The sequence below is a fragment of the Ostrea edulis genome, chromosome 9 (genome assembly GCF_947568905.1).
Source record: "Ostrea edulis chromosome 9, xbOstEdul1.1, whole genome shotgun sequence".
In the NCBI taxonomy this organism is placed as follows: Eukaryota; Metazoa; Mollusca; class Bivalvia; order Ostreida; family Ostreidae; genus Ostrea; species Ostrea edulis.
This window is the reverse complement of record NC_079172.1, coordinates 38,014,971-38,031,382: the sequence shown is the minus strand read 5'-3', so window position 1 is coordinate 38,031,382 and position 16,412 is coordinate 38,014,971. Positions and strand designations below refer to the sequence as shown.

Here is a 16,412-nt window from a genome sequence, read left to right as displayed (position 1 = left end):
TGAATTTTATAAACGCAGAAGCTGGTAAATATGAGACACCTGAGCAAATTAAAAGGTTTTATATAAATATTCATTCATCCAATAATACTAGAATAATCATGGAATTCGTTGTTTTTGTGAACTTACTGTAAGATTTTAAGCTTAACACTAAAACTTGTAAAAATGCAATAGGTAGAAATAAGTTTTGCCAAGAATCTTGACATCCAGACGTTGACAGAGGTGTTGTAGCGCAGCGTAATACGCCCTCTGGTGAGAGATTGGTGTTTTGGTTGTAATCGAGGTTCTTGTGGCAGGTAGGTTTACGACATTAACATCCATTTTGTTCATTTATGTGTACAGTGTATGGTATAATATAAAAACTAATGACCCTTTAATACACCGTCTTATCTACGTGATCTGTGGTCATTTGGATTCGCGCCAAGGTCTTGTATGTTCACGTGTTGTAGTAGGTCTTGTATGTTCACGTGTTGTGCTTGGTAAACAATGGCAGGTCGATAGGTACGAGCCCTGACCCCTTACTTGAGGTAAATCGGTTTCAAGCCCTGGGTAAAATGCTAGAATCATATGTTATTTGATACATGAAAATCTGTTTATAATATCAATGTCGCTCTAATCTCCTTTCCTCCACTTACAATCAATCTAAATTGTATATCACAATATTGTGTGAACAGAACTTTGTTATATACATATATACATGTATGTTTTATACATGTATTTCCTTTGTGTGTGTGTGTGTATATATATATATATATGTCTAATCATTAATGTTCTTTCAAATAATTCATATCGTATTGTAACAGGGAGAAAATGCAGCGAACCAGGGGTCACAGATCTGATCCTAGATTGATGTTTTCAAGATGTGAAAACATTTAGGGAGGAAGGAATGTGGTCAGACGGTTCGATCACTAGGGCCCAAAAAAATTTATGTGTAAAAAAAAAACTAACGTTGGGGGTCAGTGGTCAGATAGGTTCGATCACTTGGGCCCAAAAAAAATTAGGTGCAAAAAAAAACCAGCGTCGGGGTCAGTGGTCAAATAGGTTCGATCACTAGGGAAAAAAAAAATTAGGTGTAAATAAAACTAGCGTCGGGGGTCAGTGGTCAGATAGGTTAGATCTCTAGGGCAAAAGAAAATTAGGTATAAAAAAAAAAACTATCATGGGTGGTCAGACAGGTTCGATCACTAGGGCCAAAAAAAATTTAGGTGTAAAAAAAGGGGTCGTGTGTGTTTTCAATTACAGCTTGGGAAAAAAAATAGTGTTGGGGATCAGGAAAAAAAATATTTTTTTTATTTCAGTAAATATTGCCTTGTATCACTGGAAAAGAAACTTGTACACAATACATAGGATACATTTGTAAGTATTGACATGTAGCATCAAGTGTTCAGTATTGGGCAAAAAACTACAATAGACCAAAAAAATGGCATTTTGACAACTGATTTTAGTTTATTTAAATTAGACCTATACACAGCCTACATCACAATCAAATGTAAATGCGGAACCACGCGTCCGTTTTCTGAAATGTGGTATTTTAAAGATATCAGTTTGATTTTTACATGGCTATATGATTGTCCAATGTTGATTCCTTCCAAGGCGTTCTTATCAGCTGCGGTCAAATTTTGTATTTAAAAAAAAGGGGTGGGGGCTAAAGATGATTCAAGCTTTAGATAAAAATCGGTTGGAGAACAGACAACATTTTGGCGGATGAGGGCATCCGTGAGATACATTGACTATTCATGTATGTAAAAGTTTTACAATGATCCATGTTCAACATATGGAATTATGCGGGCATCAGAAAGTTGGAGAGACGGATGGGAAAGGGGGGCCAATTCATATTTCTGCCAGCATCATAATAATATTATTTCTTTTGTGAGGATCCGGGTTAAAGTAGGTCCTCAGTACCCCAAGCTTGTCGCAAGAGGCGACTAAATGGGACGGTCCTTCGGATGAGACAACAAAAACTGAGGCCCCATGTCACAGCAGGTGTGGCACGCTAAAAATCACTACTCAAAGACCATCGGTGTCGAGCATAGGCCTAAGTTTTGCAGCCCTTCACCGGCAATGGTGATGTCTCCATATGAGTAAAAAAATCTCGAGCGTAATAATTGCTAATTCAAAACTATGCAGCTGTTGAATCCAAATTATCATGAACAAATACATGGTAAGCTTGTGTAAAAATTAAAGTTCACACTTCGTTGCTCCAGTGACCACAGATATCGTAGTTGTGTTCACTGCTCCAATGTTGCAGATATTGACGCAAGCTTCAAAGAACGGCTGCAAATAATTTGTTTTATTTCACCGACCGTCTTTCATTTCTTCCCCATCCCCTCTCCTTTTTTTCAAAATCATTGGGGCGGCATCTGTTTAACGCGATTAGTTCCTTATTGAGATTGCATCTACATAGATCGGCGTAAGTAGTGTACATGTACGTTTATCCAATTTATGTACATACAAATGATTCCACGATAAAACATATAACACACATTTCACACATGCATCAATCATAATAGCAAACCTATCAAAATTCAGTTTGTTACTTTCGTTTTACATTCACATTGTGAATACCCTCTTCTAGAATGATTTGTTTTCAGATAAAATGTAAAATCTAATTGCAAACCACATGTACACAGTGGAACCCCGTTATTACGTTTTCCATTTTGTCACGATAAAATAACGTAATACCGGGGGCAACGTAATAAACGTTCCCAGTGAAATCCGTTAAAATTATCATTTGGAAATTGTGTTTCTTTGTTTAAAAGACTATGATACTTTGTTTTATTTACATCTTATCTTTAATGTCCGTAATTCTTTATGTTCTTATCCCTTTTCTTTATTTCTGGTGTAGGATACATAAGGATGTTTTGATAAACGTTGCTTTTTCTGCATTCGTTTGGACCGCCATTTTGTTCAACTTTAAAACAATGCGTTCATGTAAATTTCTCTCAATAACTCGTTCTGGTTTGTATTCAACATTCGTACTAAAAAAAATTAACAAAACATCGTTTGTATTAAGTTCTAATTATGCGCAATACACAACACAATAAAAAAAATCCCACCCAAAAAACAACAAAACTATAGACACAAAACGCACACGATACCCAACACTTACACACTTCTCACCAACGGTAAACATGCACGGAGAACAATTTAAGCGCAATCCACATAAAAAAAAATATAATGATGCACGAAGATTTCATTTATAACGCTAAATGATGGCACTAAAATCACGTGCGCATCAAGGGATTTTAAAATATTCACTGAGGTAAATGCCGTGCACGAATCGGCCGATAGATTGGTGTATGTATGGTCGAGATTTACGAACACCCAAGCTGCATGTCCAAACAACGAACATTTTTTTTTAATTGAACACCTATGTCCAAGCAGTTACCCAAGCGGTTGTAACATTGCTACGATAAATCTTGTCTTTCTTGTTTGGTACCAAAGCTGTCCGTAAATAGAGTTTTAATAGCGACGGTAATCACACTATGCTGAACACGCAGGTGGTTGAGAAATTATTTCTTTGATTATCAAAATATGCAAAATAAGTAAATTTCATAGAGTACAATTTCTAAATAAACATTATTTAATTGTTTATCACTGGCTTCTATACGGGGTATTCACCTGTATTGATGTCGCTAGATCTATCGAAGCGTGATCAGCCAAGCGTCTCTAATCCCCAAACAGACCAGGAAATGTACGTGGTGACTGTCTCAGGCAGTCAAGGTGTGAATGGCTTATTATTTTGAGAATCACTATTGAATAATTAGGGGTTTATTACGTTTTTGTCAGAATTTTTACAACGTAATACCGAGTCCCGGCATTTTAGGACAACGTAATAACAAGGTCTATTTTATATAGGTTTGTTAAGAAATGGTTTTGTGCTTTGAAATTCCAACGTAATATGCGGACTAACGTAATAAAGGGGGAACGTAATAACGGGGTTCCACTGTATCTATAATACTTATAGTTTAACATAGTTCAAATTATTATCCAAGGTTATAAATATACTCAAATTTCACATGTATGAAAATATGATAATGTATAATTCAAGATTTGGGGGGGGGGGGGGGGGGTGTACTTGTTATAGAGCTTATAGCTTTTAAAATGATATGTCAACATATGATTTTCTTATGCAAATCCTTTTTCTGAGATAATAATCTGTAAATTAGAAACAATTTATTCAAAGTTTAGTCCATAAAAATTGGGGGAAAGACCAATAATGACATCAAATGGCATTTTCAACAGTATTTCTTTTAACATGTGTGGGCTCACAAAGTGTACATTATGAAAATAGTTATTCAAATTTATTAAAATAAATGATTACATATCATTAAATAATGGGTATATAGTCTATGTTGCTTATTACAGCCCATTTGTTTTGGAAAAATAATAATTATTAAGAAAAATAAGAAGGAGGAATACATTTTCACAATCTGATTAAAATCAGATCCTCGATCCGCTCCTTTATTTCTTGTAGAACACCTTATAGAGATTCTGGGGGGGGGGGGGGGGGGGGGTGGACTGGGTTTGAATCCAATCTGGTCCATTGTATTTTCTCCCTTTCTGTTACCCTATGAACTGAGAACATATGTTCATGCCATCATGGAGCTTCTGATTAATCTATCTATGAATAAAACTCATATGAAAACAAAGCTTGCAAGTAAATTGCTTGAAATGTTAGCTGTGTTGTTGAGCCAAAGAGTAAACATAAGGCTCATAGGCTAGAACACTGATCTGAGTAGCCTCGTAGAATCCTCGGATTGGGACTTGATCAACTTTTACTAGACAGTTGGTCGGTTGTGTATCTTGGATTTATACTGCAGATCATTGATTTGAGGTTTAAGTCCAAGTTCACTCATTGCACACAGGTAAGGCCTGTGTACAAGTACAGCTGATTTATGAGAAATTCGGAATTTAAGTGTAGAGGTGGTTTAAATCAGACTTAATTTGACATAATCCACCTATTCAAGGTGGACAATGTCAAGTCAAATTTAAACCAAATTCAAAATGTGCAAATATTCAGGCATTTTTCAAATTCCTGAATATTTGGACATTTTGAATACATGTATCAACACTTTGCTACGAGTTATGTCCCTTAGCAGGGTCAACGAAAGGTCAATCAGTGAAAAATCAAGTTTTCCTTCTTTACCAAGTATAAGAGGTTACTACTGTGAATTAAAGCAAATATTTAAGTTTTCATACAAGTTTATGGGTTGACCCACCCTGGGGCATTATTGTAGTTAACTACAATTGATGGAAAAATATCAAAACTACAGACCAGAAAATTACAAAGGCCAGCGTAGGGAATACTGCTTTTTAACCGGGAGATGATGGACAAGGGACGTAACTTGTGTGAAGTGTTGATACATGTAATTGTTTTGATATGGATAGACTGATATGTAATTATGAACAAAAGATCTGAGAGCTGATTAAATCCAATAATATTTCATAATAATGAAATAATGATAATAATTGTAAAGTGTATTTTTATCACATATTAAAACTACTCGTCACACATTGAAAATACCAGTCACACAATGAAGTACCTGTCACACAATGAAATACCTGTCACACAATGAAAATACCTGTCACTCAATGAAAATACCTGTCACACAATGAAAATACCAGTCACACAATGAAAATACCTGTCACACAATGAAATACCTGTCACACAATGAAAATACCTATCACACAATGAAAATACCTATCACACAATGAAAATACCTGTCACGCAATGAAATACCTGCACTTTTAAAACGTATAAATGAATCTAGAAATTCGTATTGCAATATACTGTAATACAGGAACTTTCGCACTGTTTACAGACGATGGGCTTATTTTAATTCATGAAAATCAGTCCATTTAAAACGCACCATACTTGCATATTATGGGTGATTTCAAGGTCATGATATAATAGGAATATTACCTTTTTGTATACTACGTGTATCTAAAATTGGAGACTGATATAATGTAGAAGCATTTGACAAGGAAATTTTACATGTACACAGCTTGTCACTTGATAGTGGTAGTAAATAATGACTAAACATTGAGACCTTTTCTCTATGGTTAGACCAGTACATCATGACATACTTTTTCATTGTCATGTCATTTGGTGTTGAGTGCACTGTTGTACAGTGATGTACAGCACTGTGTTGTTGTTTTTTGTTAGGAAGCCCTTTTTAAAGTATTAGCTGTGATCATTTTGTCATAATTAAGGTTTTCAGAATCACTGTCAGACCATATCTATACATTGATGTGTTTATTCTCTGTCCAAGGTACCTAATCTACAAAAAGTTCTCTAATAGAATTCATGTATGGATTTCTTCAGTTAAAAATGGACTAGTAAATCCAAAACAATGTTTCTGTTACGCAATCTGAATGGGTTATATGTGATTTGTAAGATATAGTCTACTACGCGATCTGAATGGGTTATATGTGATTTGTAAGATAGTCTACTACGCGATCTGAATGGGTTATATGTGATTTGTAAGCTAGTCTACAAGCTAGTGCGTATAGTAATTTAACTCTAATCCAATTAGAGCTTTAAATAACTATATAGCCCAAAAAAATATTTGAAATCCATAATAAAGAGTACTACACGTGTAGTTTTTAATATGAAAACAATCGGTAGTTACTTCTTTTTTTTTTCAAATTAGTCTTGCATGTCTATGTCAGTGTATCTAGAATGGACAAAGTGAGACAAGTTCTGATCTAATGTGTACAATGTCTGTATGTCAGTGTATCTAGAATGGACAGAGTGAGACAAGTTCTAATCTAATGTGTACAATGATTGACATCTGATGTTTACAGCATTTTATTGACCACAGTGGTATTCTGACATCTTCCTTGAAGACAAGGTGACCTTCAAACCAAAAATCAATTCTCCTGAAGCAGACAGTCTCTTTGGCTGTATGACAGTGACTTTTGTAAAGAACACTCACAACACTGATTGTGTGATCAGTTGTTTTGTTTAAGGAGGTACTCTACATCATCATAATGGCTGACTTCCGATGAAGATGTAATAGATATTATCAATATTTGTGTATTCACTTCTAATGTTATTACCTAGCGGAGTAGCTTTCGACAGTAGGATAGCACGTTGAGTGCTGAACTGTAGATCGTGTGTTCGAGTCCAGCAGGGGTTTTAGATTTTTTTCAATTTGCTTTCTACTAAAACTGCATTTTTTAAAAACTAAATAAAGTAAATTTGAAAGTTTTCAATTTCAAATTATTATTGCACATTCTCCACTTTTCACCCACATAAAAATTTTCTGGTGTAGAATTCCTCCTTAAGTGTCAACACATATTCATCCTATCTTTTTTTCCAAGGATGTTTATTAATTATGGATATATATCTATCTTAAAGATTGAATGTATTATTTGTAATAGTTGAACAACATGTAGATATATCTATCTTAAAGATTTTGCATACTATTTTTAATAGTTTAATGTATACACACAGTTGCTTTATAGGAGATGTTGTACTGATCTATTTTTTCTTTATCATGCCTAACAAAGGTTTTGCTCAAGTTCCTCGATGCCGTCGAAAATTATAATAAGCAACAGCTATCGCTAAACACAAACAAGTTGTATGTAGTCTAACAAACTACAAACAGAAATGAACACATGGAAGGGAAATGTACAAATGTGATACATAACAAGACGTATACCATGTAAACACAACACCAAAGGCCATGTCTGAAATCACATAAACCTGCACTCTTAACTTACGAAGCTAAGAATAAGTGCACAACAGTTATATATATATATATAGAAACAGGTAGATTTTGTAATTTTTTCATTCCAAGAGTAAACAGATTTTGCTACTATTGTAAGATCAGTACATTGAAGATGAAAAACATTTTTTACTTGATTGTCCTTTTTAAAAACATATATAAGATAAAAAGTATTTTAAAATGGCAAATCTTGTATCTTGTTTACTAAATCCTTTCAATCTCGTTTTGTTTACAAAAGAAATGAGTTGGATACCAAGGATTGTTACAGTGTAATACCATGTAACACAGTATATATATTTACTTACATGTGTTTTAGTGCCAGTAAAGAACTTAATTAATTGAAACCACGTCTGACAAATCAGAATGTTTGATTGATAAAATAAATAGCAGAATTCCTGGTCAGGGACTTGGCCTGCCCTGCATGACCTAGAATCGGTTCAGAATTGGGTTATTTTCAGATGCACCGCATTTCATGTTTTAACCCCTAGGTCTTGTAATATCAACAAGTCTGCAGAAACCCCCCCAGTGCTAAAGCCATTTACCTGGTAATACCTAATCTGTGATGTGTTGTGTAATTATAGCTAGAGACGATAGGATGAGCAGTAAGAACTACTACCCAATGGAAACCAAAGGAAGTCCGAGGAGTTACCAGCCTCACAAAAATGGAAACCTGAGTAAGTACATGTATAGCTCTGGTGGGTGTCATTTAAAGTTCACCAAACTCCTCTGTAGTTGTCACGGTTAAATTCCATAAAACTTCCCTGTATAGTTTCCTGAGAGAAATGAACCCAAGAAATCACTTTTGTTTTCACCATTAAATCAAAGCATACTTTTGAAATGGTGTTAACAGTGTATTAAATAGATTAGTATACTCCTATATATGAAGCAATTTTACAGCAAAATGACTACATATCAATCTGTACTATAAACCCTCAAACAAACTATAGGCCCCTTAGTGTAAATAAAGGTTACTGCTTGTAAGGAGTAATATTTTTAAAATGTTTGTTTTCATGACTGTGACATAGCTGGAGATATTATGATCAATGTTATTGTCTAAAGTTGCTTTTAAAGTTAAATATGATAAGGTATGAGACATATGTAATGAAAACATTGTACAATATCACATCATATCAGCAGTTATATTGTACAATACCATATCACAATGTGTCTGCTGTTATATATCATGTACAATATTGTATCAGCTGTTATATATATCATGTACAATATCATATCAGCTGATATATCGTGTACATTATCATATCAGCTGATATATCGTGTACATTATCACATTGTGTCAGCTATTATAATGCATTTGTAGTATTAGTGTTGAGTGATAGCTAGATTTTGAACTGTATGTGTCTCTCCCTCTCTTTCTTCAGAGTTATCTTGCTTGGTGATAAAAGTTAAACACTTTGTCTTTGTAGATTTATTTTTATAGTCATTTCATGGTCTGTTGCCAGAGTTGGTTTATTTAATTTTCTGTATTGTAAAGATTAACATGGTCAACAAGATTAAAGAGAGAGAAAAAGCAAACCAATTTACTATCAAATTCTTTTCTCAGTTGGTCATGTTGGCTTTGTGCCAGCTTATCCAGATAGCTCACTGCAGGGGCTGCTGTGAAGGCCTGTACATTCTGATTCATTTAACATTGCCTATATTCTGAGATTCTTTGTTCACTCTAAGATTCTGTTTCATCATGCAAACCACTTTTTAGACCATTTTTACAAATGTTTGTCTTTCATTCCTAAGCCTGTAACAAGGGCATGCCACCCACTAAGTCCTGGACCTGCTGAATCAAAATTACATATCAAGAATCCACTGCTTAAATCTCTCTCATCATCATCCATTGTTACTATCCAGGCCGTTTATTAATCCTTTAGTAAGGCCTGGCTGTGACCTGTCAAAATTGAAGTCTTTCTTTCCATACTAGGTAGTCCTCTGGACTGATATTATCCAATCCTGTAGACTCTTAGTCTCGTTTTATTAACTCATCCCACATCAGCTGTGCCTTGAGCTCGATATCCAGTGGCATTCTGTTTACGAACCTGTGATATCCAACCTGTACTGCGCTCAACATTGTCTAGCCATCTCAGCCTACATGTATGGATAACATCAGCGATGTTTCTGATGTTAAGCTAAATAATAAGAGACTCGATGGTGACATTCACTATAGCAGATCCATCTTATCATGGCTTTGTCGTTGCATATCAGTTTCCTTAGAGTAGAGGCTGTTTTTGCCCATGTTTCAGAACCATGTTTCTATATATGATATTTTTCATCATTTACATCATTATTTACTTTCAAGCTGCTAGCACTAAATAAAATTATTATGTTCATATGTATGCTGTTAGAAGATATGATTGTGTATTAATTTGATGTAAAGATCAGGCGTGTAGCCAGAAAGAAAATGAAGTTTACACAAAGTATGGCAAGTGGTCTGGGGTCGCCTTGAGACCCCCAGTGGGTTCATGGCAAAGCCCTGGTGGGGGCCCAGGGGGCAAAGCCTCTGGAAGCTCCTGGGTTTTACCTATTTTTTGTGCATAGAAATAGGGTTTCTTGTCATTTTCCAAAATAAAAAGAATTCACTTAATTATTTTCTAAAGTGTTTTATTATGTCGACCGTGTGTACTAGGAGTGACTTTACATTCGTTCTACATATGTTTTTAGTTGTTTTTGACCGGTATACATGTATATACTGTTAAATGTTGTTGATAACAAGGAATATCCTAATCTGTCTACTACATGTACATTTATGATGTGCATTAAAGTGATATTCAACATGATGTTAATGATTTGAAATTCAAAAAGGACTTTAAATTTGATTGAATTGACATCATGATGCTGATTAAGTCATAAACCGGCACTATATAATGCTGTTATTTTAAGCACAGATATTTTAAAGATCTCTCTCTCTTTCTTTCTATCTCTCTTGCAAATGATGTGTGTACGCAGTTGCTATGCACCTGAAGATTGATTTGTAATTGATGAAAATAAATCATAAGTTTTCAGTGCAGAAAGGTCATGTTTAACACTGTAGCTCAAAAGCAAGCACTATGACTCCATTTCTTTTTATTATCACAAATCCCCTTCCATGTAAAATTCCAAGAAGAATGGACACTCAGGTTGGAACCTCTTTAATGACCAATGTACCCATAATTAATCTATTACTATTTAACTGACCATTTTTCATAATCAGCAGGTAACTAAACTTACATTAATTAACGTCAAAACACAGGTGACCAATTGTGATTGTGTTGATCAATATTTACTTCACTGTTTCTCACCTTGACTGACAAGCAGCAATTCTTTCAACTGTGGCCTAGGGCAGCTAGAGCTTATTAATAAAATCTCAGCCTTTGAGAGGATTAAGTTAAAAGTTAATGTGTTGAAGCAAAAAAAAAGTTGTTTGAGGTATTTTTGAAGTGGAGGGGGCTGGTGGAAAAGTATCATTGATCAAAGTCTTCCTTTATATTATATATAATCTGATCTCTCTCTCTCTCTCTCTCTCTCTCTCTCTCTCTCTCTCTCTCTCTCTCTCTCTCTCTCATTCTCTCTCATCTAAAATGAAAAGGGGGAACTACAGTTATATATTATGTTAAATCTGGCTTAACAAAACTCATCAAACAACCAAAACAAAAATCCTTGACTGAGATAAAAAAAAATTTTTAGAGTACATGTACATTTGTTGCACGGAATTTATTTATGGCTGAAAATTGACACCACTGTACTCAGTCTGATGTTCTATTTACCAATAACAGATTTTACACACAGCTGGGACCAATAGGATACCACACTTGGTGTATTTTGACATTCTGTGTTGGAACATATTACATAAATACATTTAGCTGCTCAGGTTAACTGACATCATAATCTAAGACGGAAAAAATGTGCATACAGTGTATGTTAATTAATCAAGCTGATACAGTATATGTTAATTAATCAAGCTGAGTTAATTAATCAAGCTGAAACACTTGTGAATTGTATTAGTGTTGTTTTTTCAATTTTAAAAGCGAAGATATTAACAACTGTAAATGTTTAGTGCTAAAGAATAGGGAATGCTAAGTGACCATTTTGACCTCCTTTCCAGCTTAAAGTTCAAAACAGCTAGATTTCATTGAAAAGAAAGAATTCTAGATTTCCCAAAGGAAAAGAACGTTCTCAATTTCCTTATTTTCTGTCTCATGAACTTTTTCATTGAAATTTTAAAGGGCATTAAGCTGCCAAGTAATATTTGTTGATTGTTACCAAAATGACTAAAACAGATCCACAGTGACTGTGTATAGAACATAAAATCACCACTGACAAATTAAATCCATATATCATGCAATATATCTTTTGTTGTAATTTTGACATTAAAATTTCTTTTATTTACATAGAAATAATGCCCAAACATTATTGTCCTGAAGTAAATAATTCATTGCAGAAAAGTTTGATATAATTTTTATAAAATCTTTTTTACATGGGGACCCGAGTTAGAATAGGTCCTCAGTATACCCCTTGCTTGTTGTAAGAGGCGACTAAATGGGGCGGTCCTTCAGATGAGACCACAAAAACCAAGGTCCTGTGTCTCAGTGGGTGTGGCACGATAAAGATCCCTTCCCGCTCAATGGCCATAAGCGCTGAGCATAGGCCTAAATTTTGCAGCCCTTCACCAGCAGTGGTGACTCTCCATATTCTCGAGAGGGACGTTAAACAATATTCAATCAATCAAACAAACTGAAATAAACAGGTTTTCAATTTTTGAAACACCAGCAATCAATATTTTCGTGAAAAGTTTTATTGCTGTACGATTTTGCAAGAGTTTCAACAAACTTGCCAAAGTTTGGTTTCTACAATATTAATATTGTCTTGAATAATGAAAAAGTGTCAATAATAAACAGAAATCAATATCATAATTGCTTTAAAGAATACAGAATTAAGACAAACACAGACCCCTGGATCAGGTGCCTAAGATGAGTAAGCATATTACCTTGTTCACTGATCAAACCCGCTGCGAGCTTTATCTCTTAATCAGGTAAACTGAGTAATCAATGGAAAAATTAGTATGTAAAGAGTGACCTAACAATTGGTATGAAACACATCATAGAGTTTTCAACTTAATAGCAGGTTTTATTTGTAAATTAGATCGTTATAACAACCATAGAATTTGCAAAATGCTGACTGTAAACAAGACTGTTGAAACCCTTAATTTGTGACATCAACTTATTTGTCAGTAGCCAGTCTCAATTTAGAAAGTGATCATATGTAGAACATGCTCTTGTGTATGGAATCGATTGAAAGACATAAACATCATATTCAAGTGATACCTATTGTTCTTGAAAATGTGTAATGAAATTTCCATAGAGATTTAGTTAGATGATAATGTGCAGTTTCTTCCTTCTTAGGATCCTGCTTTCTGTAAGATAGTACCACATTCTTATGAACTTTTTGATGATGCACTGAAAACAGGACAAAATGAGAATGACAGTGTGTCTGTCCTCTTTCCAAAGTAGATGAAACTTGAATGTTTGTAAAAAATATTCAGAAATACATGTGATGTATCCAACTACAGGTGACTCTCGATAACTCAAAGTTCAAGGGACCTTCATAAAAGTTTGTGAGATCGAAATTCTGAAATTGAAGGTCTGCCGATATGGTTCATATTTTACAGTAACCGGAAATGTTTACCAACAAGATCATATGATTTTGATATGTTTTTTTTCATGTTTGTCAGGTAGTTAGTTTGATATCTTATTATACCCCCCGCAACAAGTTGTGGGTGGGTATGTACTGGAATCGGGTTGTCCGTCCATCTGTAGACACAATGGTTTCCAGGCTCTAAAGCATTATCCTTTCCACCTACCGTCACCATATCATATATATGGACTACCCATGGGATGAAGATGTTCCCTATTGATTTTGGGGTCCAAAGGTCAAGCGCACTGGACATCGAAGTAGCAGTATGGTTTCCGGGCTCTAAAACGTTATCCTTTCCACCTATAGTCACCATATCATACGTATGGACTACCCATGGGATGAAGATGTTCCCTATCGATTTCGGGGTCAAAAGGTCAAAGGTCACGCGCACTGGACATCGAAGTAGCAATTAACAACACCCTTTTGGGAGATTGGGGTAAGCGGGGGGTATTCTTAGTGAGCATTGCTCACAGTACCTCTTGTTTTGCATTGATAAAAAGATTTCAAAGTTAATGTAATTATTTTTTCTTTAATCATGGTAAGATAGGCATACAAAACCAAGTTCCGATAAAGCTCTACTATTGCTAACTAAACAGAGCTCAATGTTTATATGTCACTCTTTCTAACCAATGTGTAAAACGATGTTTTAGAGTAACTTAACACAAAGAACAAACTCGGGAATTTTAACAGTCTGTAGATCTCTAAATTAATGTATAAAACTTACTCTCTCGCTGTCAAGTCAAAACAAATTATAGATTTTATTCATAGCTGGATTATATACAATTTTAATTATCACAAAACCCCTGTGTAAGATGTAAACTAACCAATTAGCCAATATTGTATACTCAAGTGTGTCACCTCCACAAAGAAGCACATGCGATGTTTCACCTATGTAAACACTAAATGACCACAGCCACACTATCCTCCAGCATTCGACAAAATCCCGGTAAGGTCCAAGTGGAAATTATTACACGTTTGGGTATCAATGGGTAAACGCTACCACCACTTCGAGAGATCAACATTGAAAAACAATGAAGTGTGTTTTGTGGGACCCAACTTCACTTTGAGAAATTGAGAACTTCGAGAGATCGAACGTTTGAGAGATTGATAGTAAATTTGCTTTGTTATATAGAGAGAAAAATCGGGACCATGATTTCACTTTGAGAGATGGAGAACTTCAAGAGACCGAAGTTCTAACCATGGAGAGTCACCTGTACTAAGTTGCCATGGTAATCCTTTTTCTTTTTCGCAGTGGAGAAGGGCTCTGAGGAACAAACAGAGAAATTCCTTCCTGTCATTGAGCCTGGGCTGGATTCCCTGAACAAGAACCCAGATGATCTCCCATTTATCCCCGAAGAGTTTAGCACACCACCGGACAGGTATTAGATTTATAGTATACCACCGGACAGGGATAAAATTGTATCACTACCAGACAGGTTTTACATTTATAGTATATCACCTGACAGGGATAGTATATCACCTGACAGATATAAGATATAAAATATATCACACCACTGGACAGGTATTACATTTATAGTATACCACCGGACAGATATAAAATTATATCACATCACCTTCCAGGTATAAAATTATATCACACCACCGGACAGGTATAAAATTATCAAATCACCTGACAGGTATAGAATTATATCACATCACCTGACAGGTATAGATTTATATCACATCACCTGACAGGTATGAAATTATATCACAGCACCTGACAGGTATAAAATTTTCTCACAATATCACCAGTGTGAGAATGTGAGACAGCCATGTGAGATTTTTCTGTCTCGCACTGCTACGACGTCATTTGATTGTGACATCATATATCTTCTATGGTTTAAGTTACACGGTGAAGATTTACGTTACAAGGTGAAGTAAAAATATTTTGCATTGTTATCTTTAAATTTTAATGTAATTTTAAGGCCAATTCAGCTTAATTGATAGATTATCATCCTCGCCCGCCCCTCAAAAATCCGCCCGTCCGGATTTTTTTTATTTTGAGAAACTTGCGATTTCCGGAAAATTTTCATGTCCGACTCCGGTATTTACAGTTCTTGTTTACATTTCCGGTGTAGCAACGTAAAAATCCACGTGAGGAAAATATAGATCATATGGTTTTCTTAATTTCTCATGCTCATATGGGCGAAAATGAAAGGGATTAATGTTCTTCACATCTTGAAGAAGTTTGGTATCTTTCTGTGTTTGAAAATAAAGCTTAACCTGGAATTCGTCTGTGAAATAAGCATAGATTGATATCCATTTAGCATTAAATGATGCACTTCTGTTGACAAAAAGTCGTTTGTCATTAATATTTTTCTCAGAAAATAGAAATTAAATAATAAAATCCTCTCACCCGCCCCATACTTTTTGGTGACCCTGGATGATAATCTACTAATTAAGTTGAATTGGCCTAATGCTTTCTGGTGGACAACCTTGGGTGTTTTTGTTTACACTTAAAGTGTAAACCATTTTCAGGTACGATCTTTCTGCTTAATATCTAATTAATTTTGGCATCGAAGTTCAAATGAAGATTTTGATAATTTAGAACTTTCTCAAAGCTCCTAAATTTATGTACTAAACTTTAGGTAAAATGTGAGAAAAATAATCCTTCATTATTTACTTGTGTGGGATAGAGAAATTCCACCTCTGGAACAAGATTCGCTGTCTAGGACTCGGCAAAGCCTAGTCCTAGACTGCGAATCTTGTCCCCTCAGTGGAATTTCCCTATCCCACACTCGTACTAATGAAGGGTTCTATTAATATCACATCACCTGACAGGTATAGAATTATGTCACATCACCTGACAGGTATGAAATGATAAGTATAGACTGTTACTAAGGATACATGATTTCATGTTACAGGTACAGAATAGTGTTCTTCATCATGGTGATTCATGGCATAGGGATTCTGATGCCCTGGAACATGCTGATTAATGCAAAAACGGTAAGAACAGTATTAAAATTGTACAGTAATTAAGGCCAAAAAATTTTTATTATTAGT

General features: G+C 34.9%; 1 protein-coding gene across 3 annotated transcripts in view; it reads left to right on the top strand.

Moving 5' to 3' along the window:
- The first annotated feature begins 61 nt into the window (after positions 1 to 61).
- The window catches only part of LOC125658749 (equilibrative nucleoside transporter 1-like), a 39,551-nt gene continuing 23,200 nt past the window's right edge, over positions 62 to 16,412 (top strand). Inside the window, exons 1-4 of one of the 3 annotated variants that reach the window (XM_048890141.2) lie at positions 62 to 293; positions 8,315 to 8,407; positions 14,662 to 14,788; positions 16,274 to 16,355. In XM_048890141.2, the coding sequence (XP_048746098.2) occupies positions 8,329 to 8,407; positions 14,662 to 14,788; positions 16,274 to 16,355 (288 nt within the window). In that variant the 5' untranslated portion in view covers positions 62 to 293; positions 8,315 to 8,328. Of the gene's footprint in view, positions 1,354 to 8,314; positions 8,408 to 14,661; positions 14,789 to 16,273; positions 16,356 to 16,412 lie in introns of all 3 variants that reach the window. The other 2 variants (XM_056149121.1, XM_048890142.2) reach the window with 2 other exon arrangements.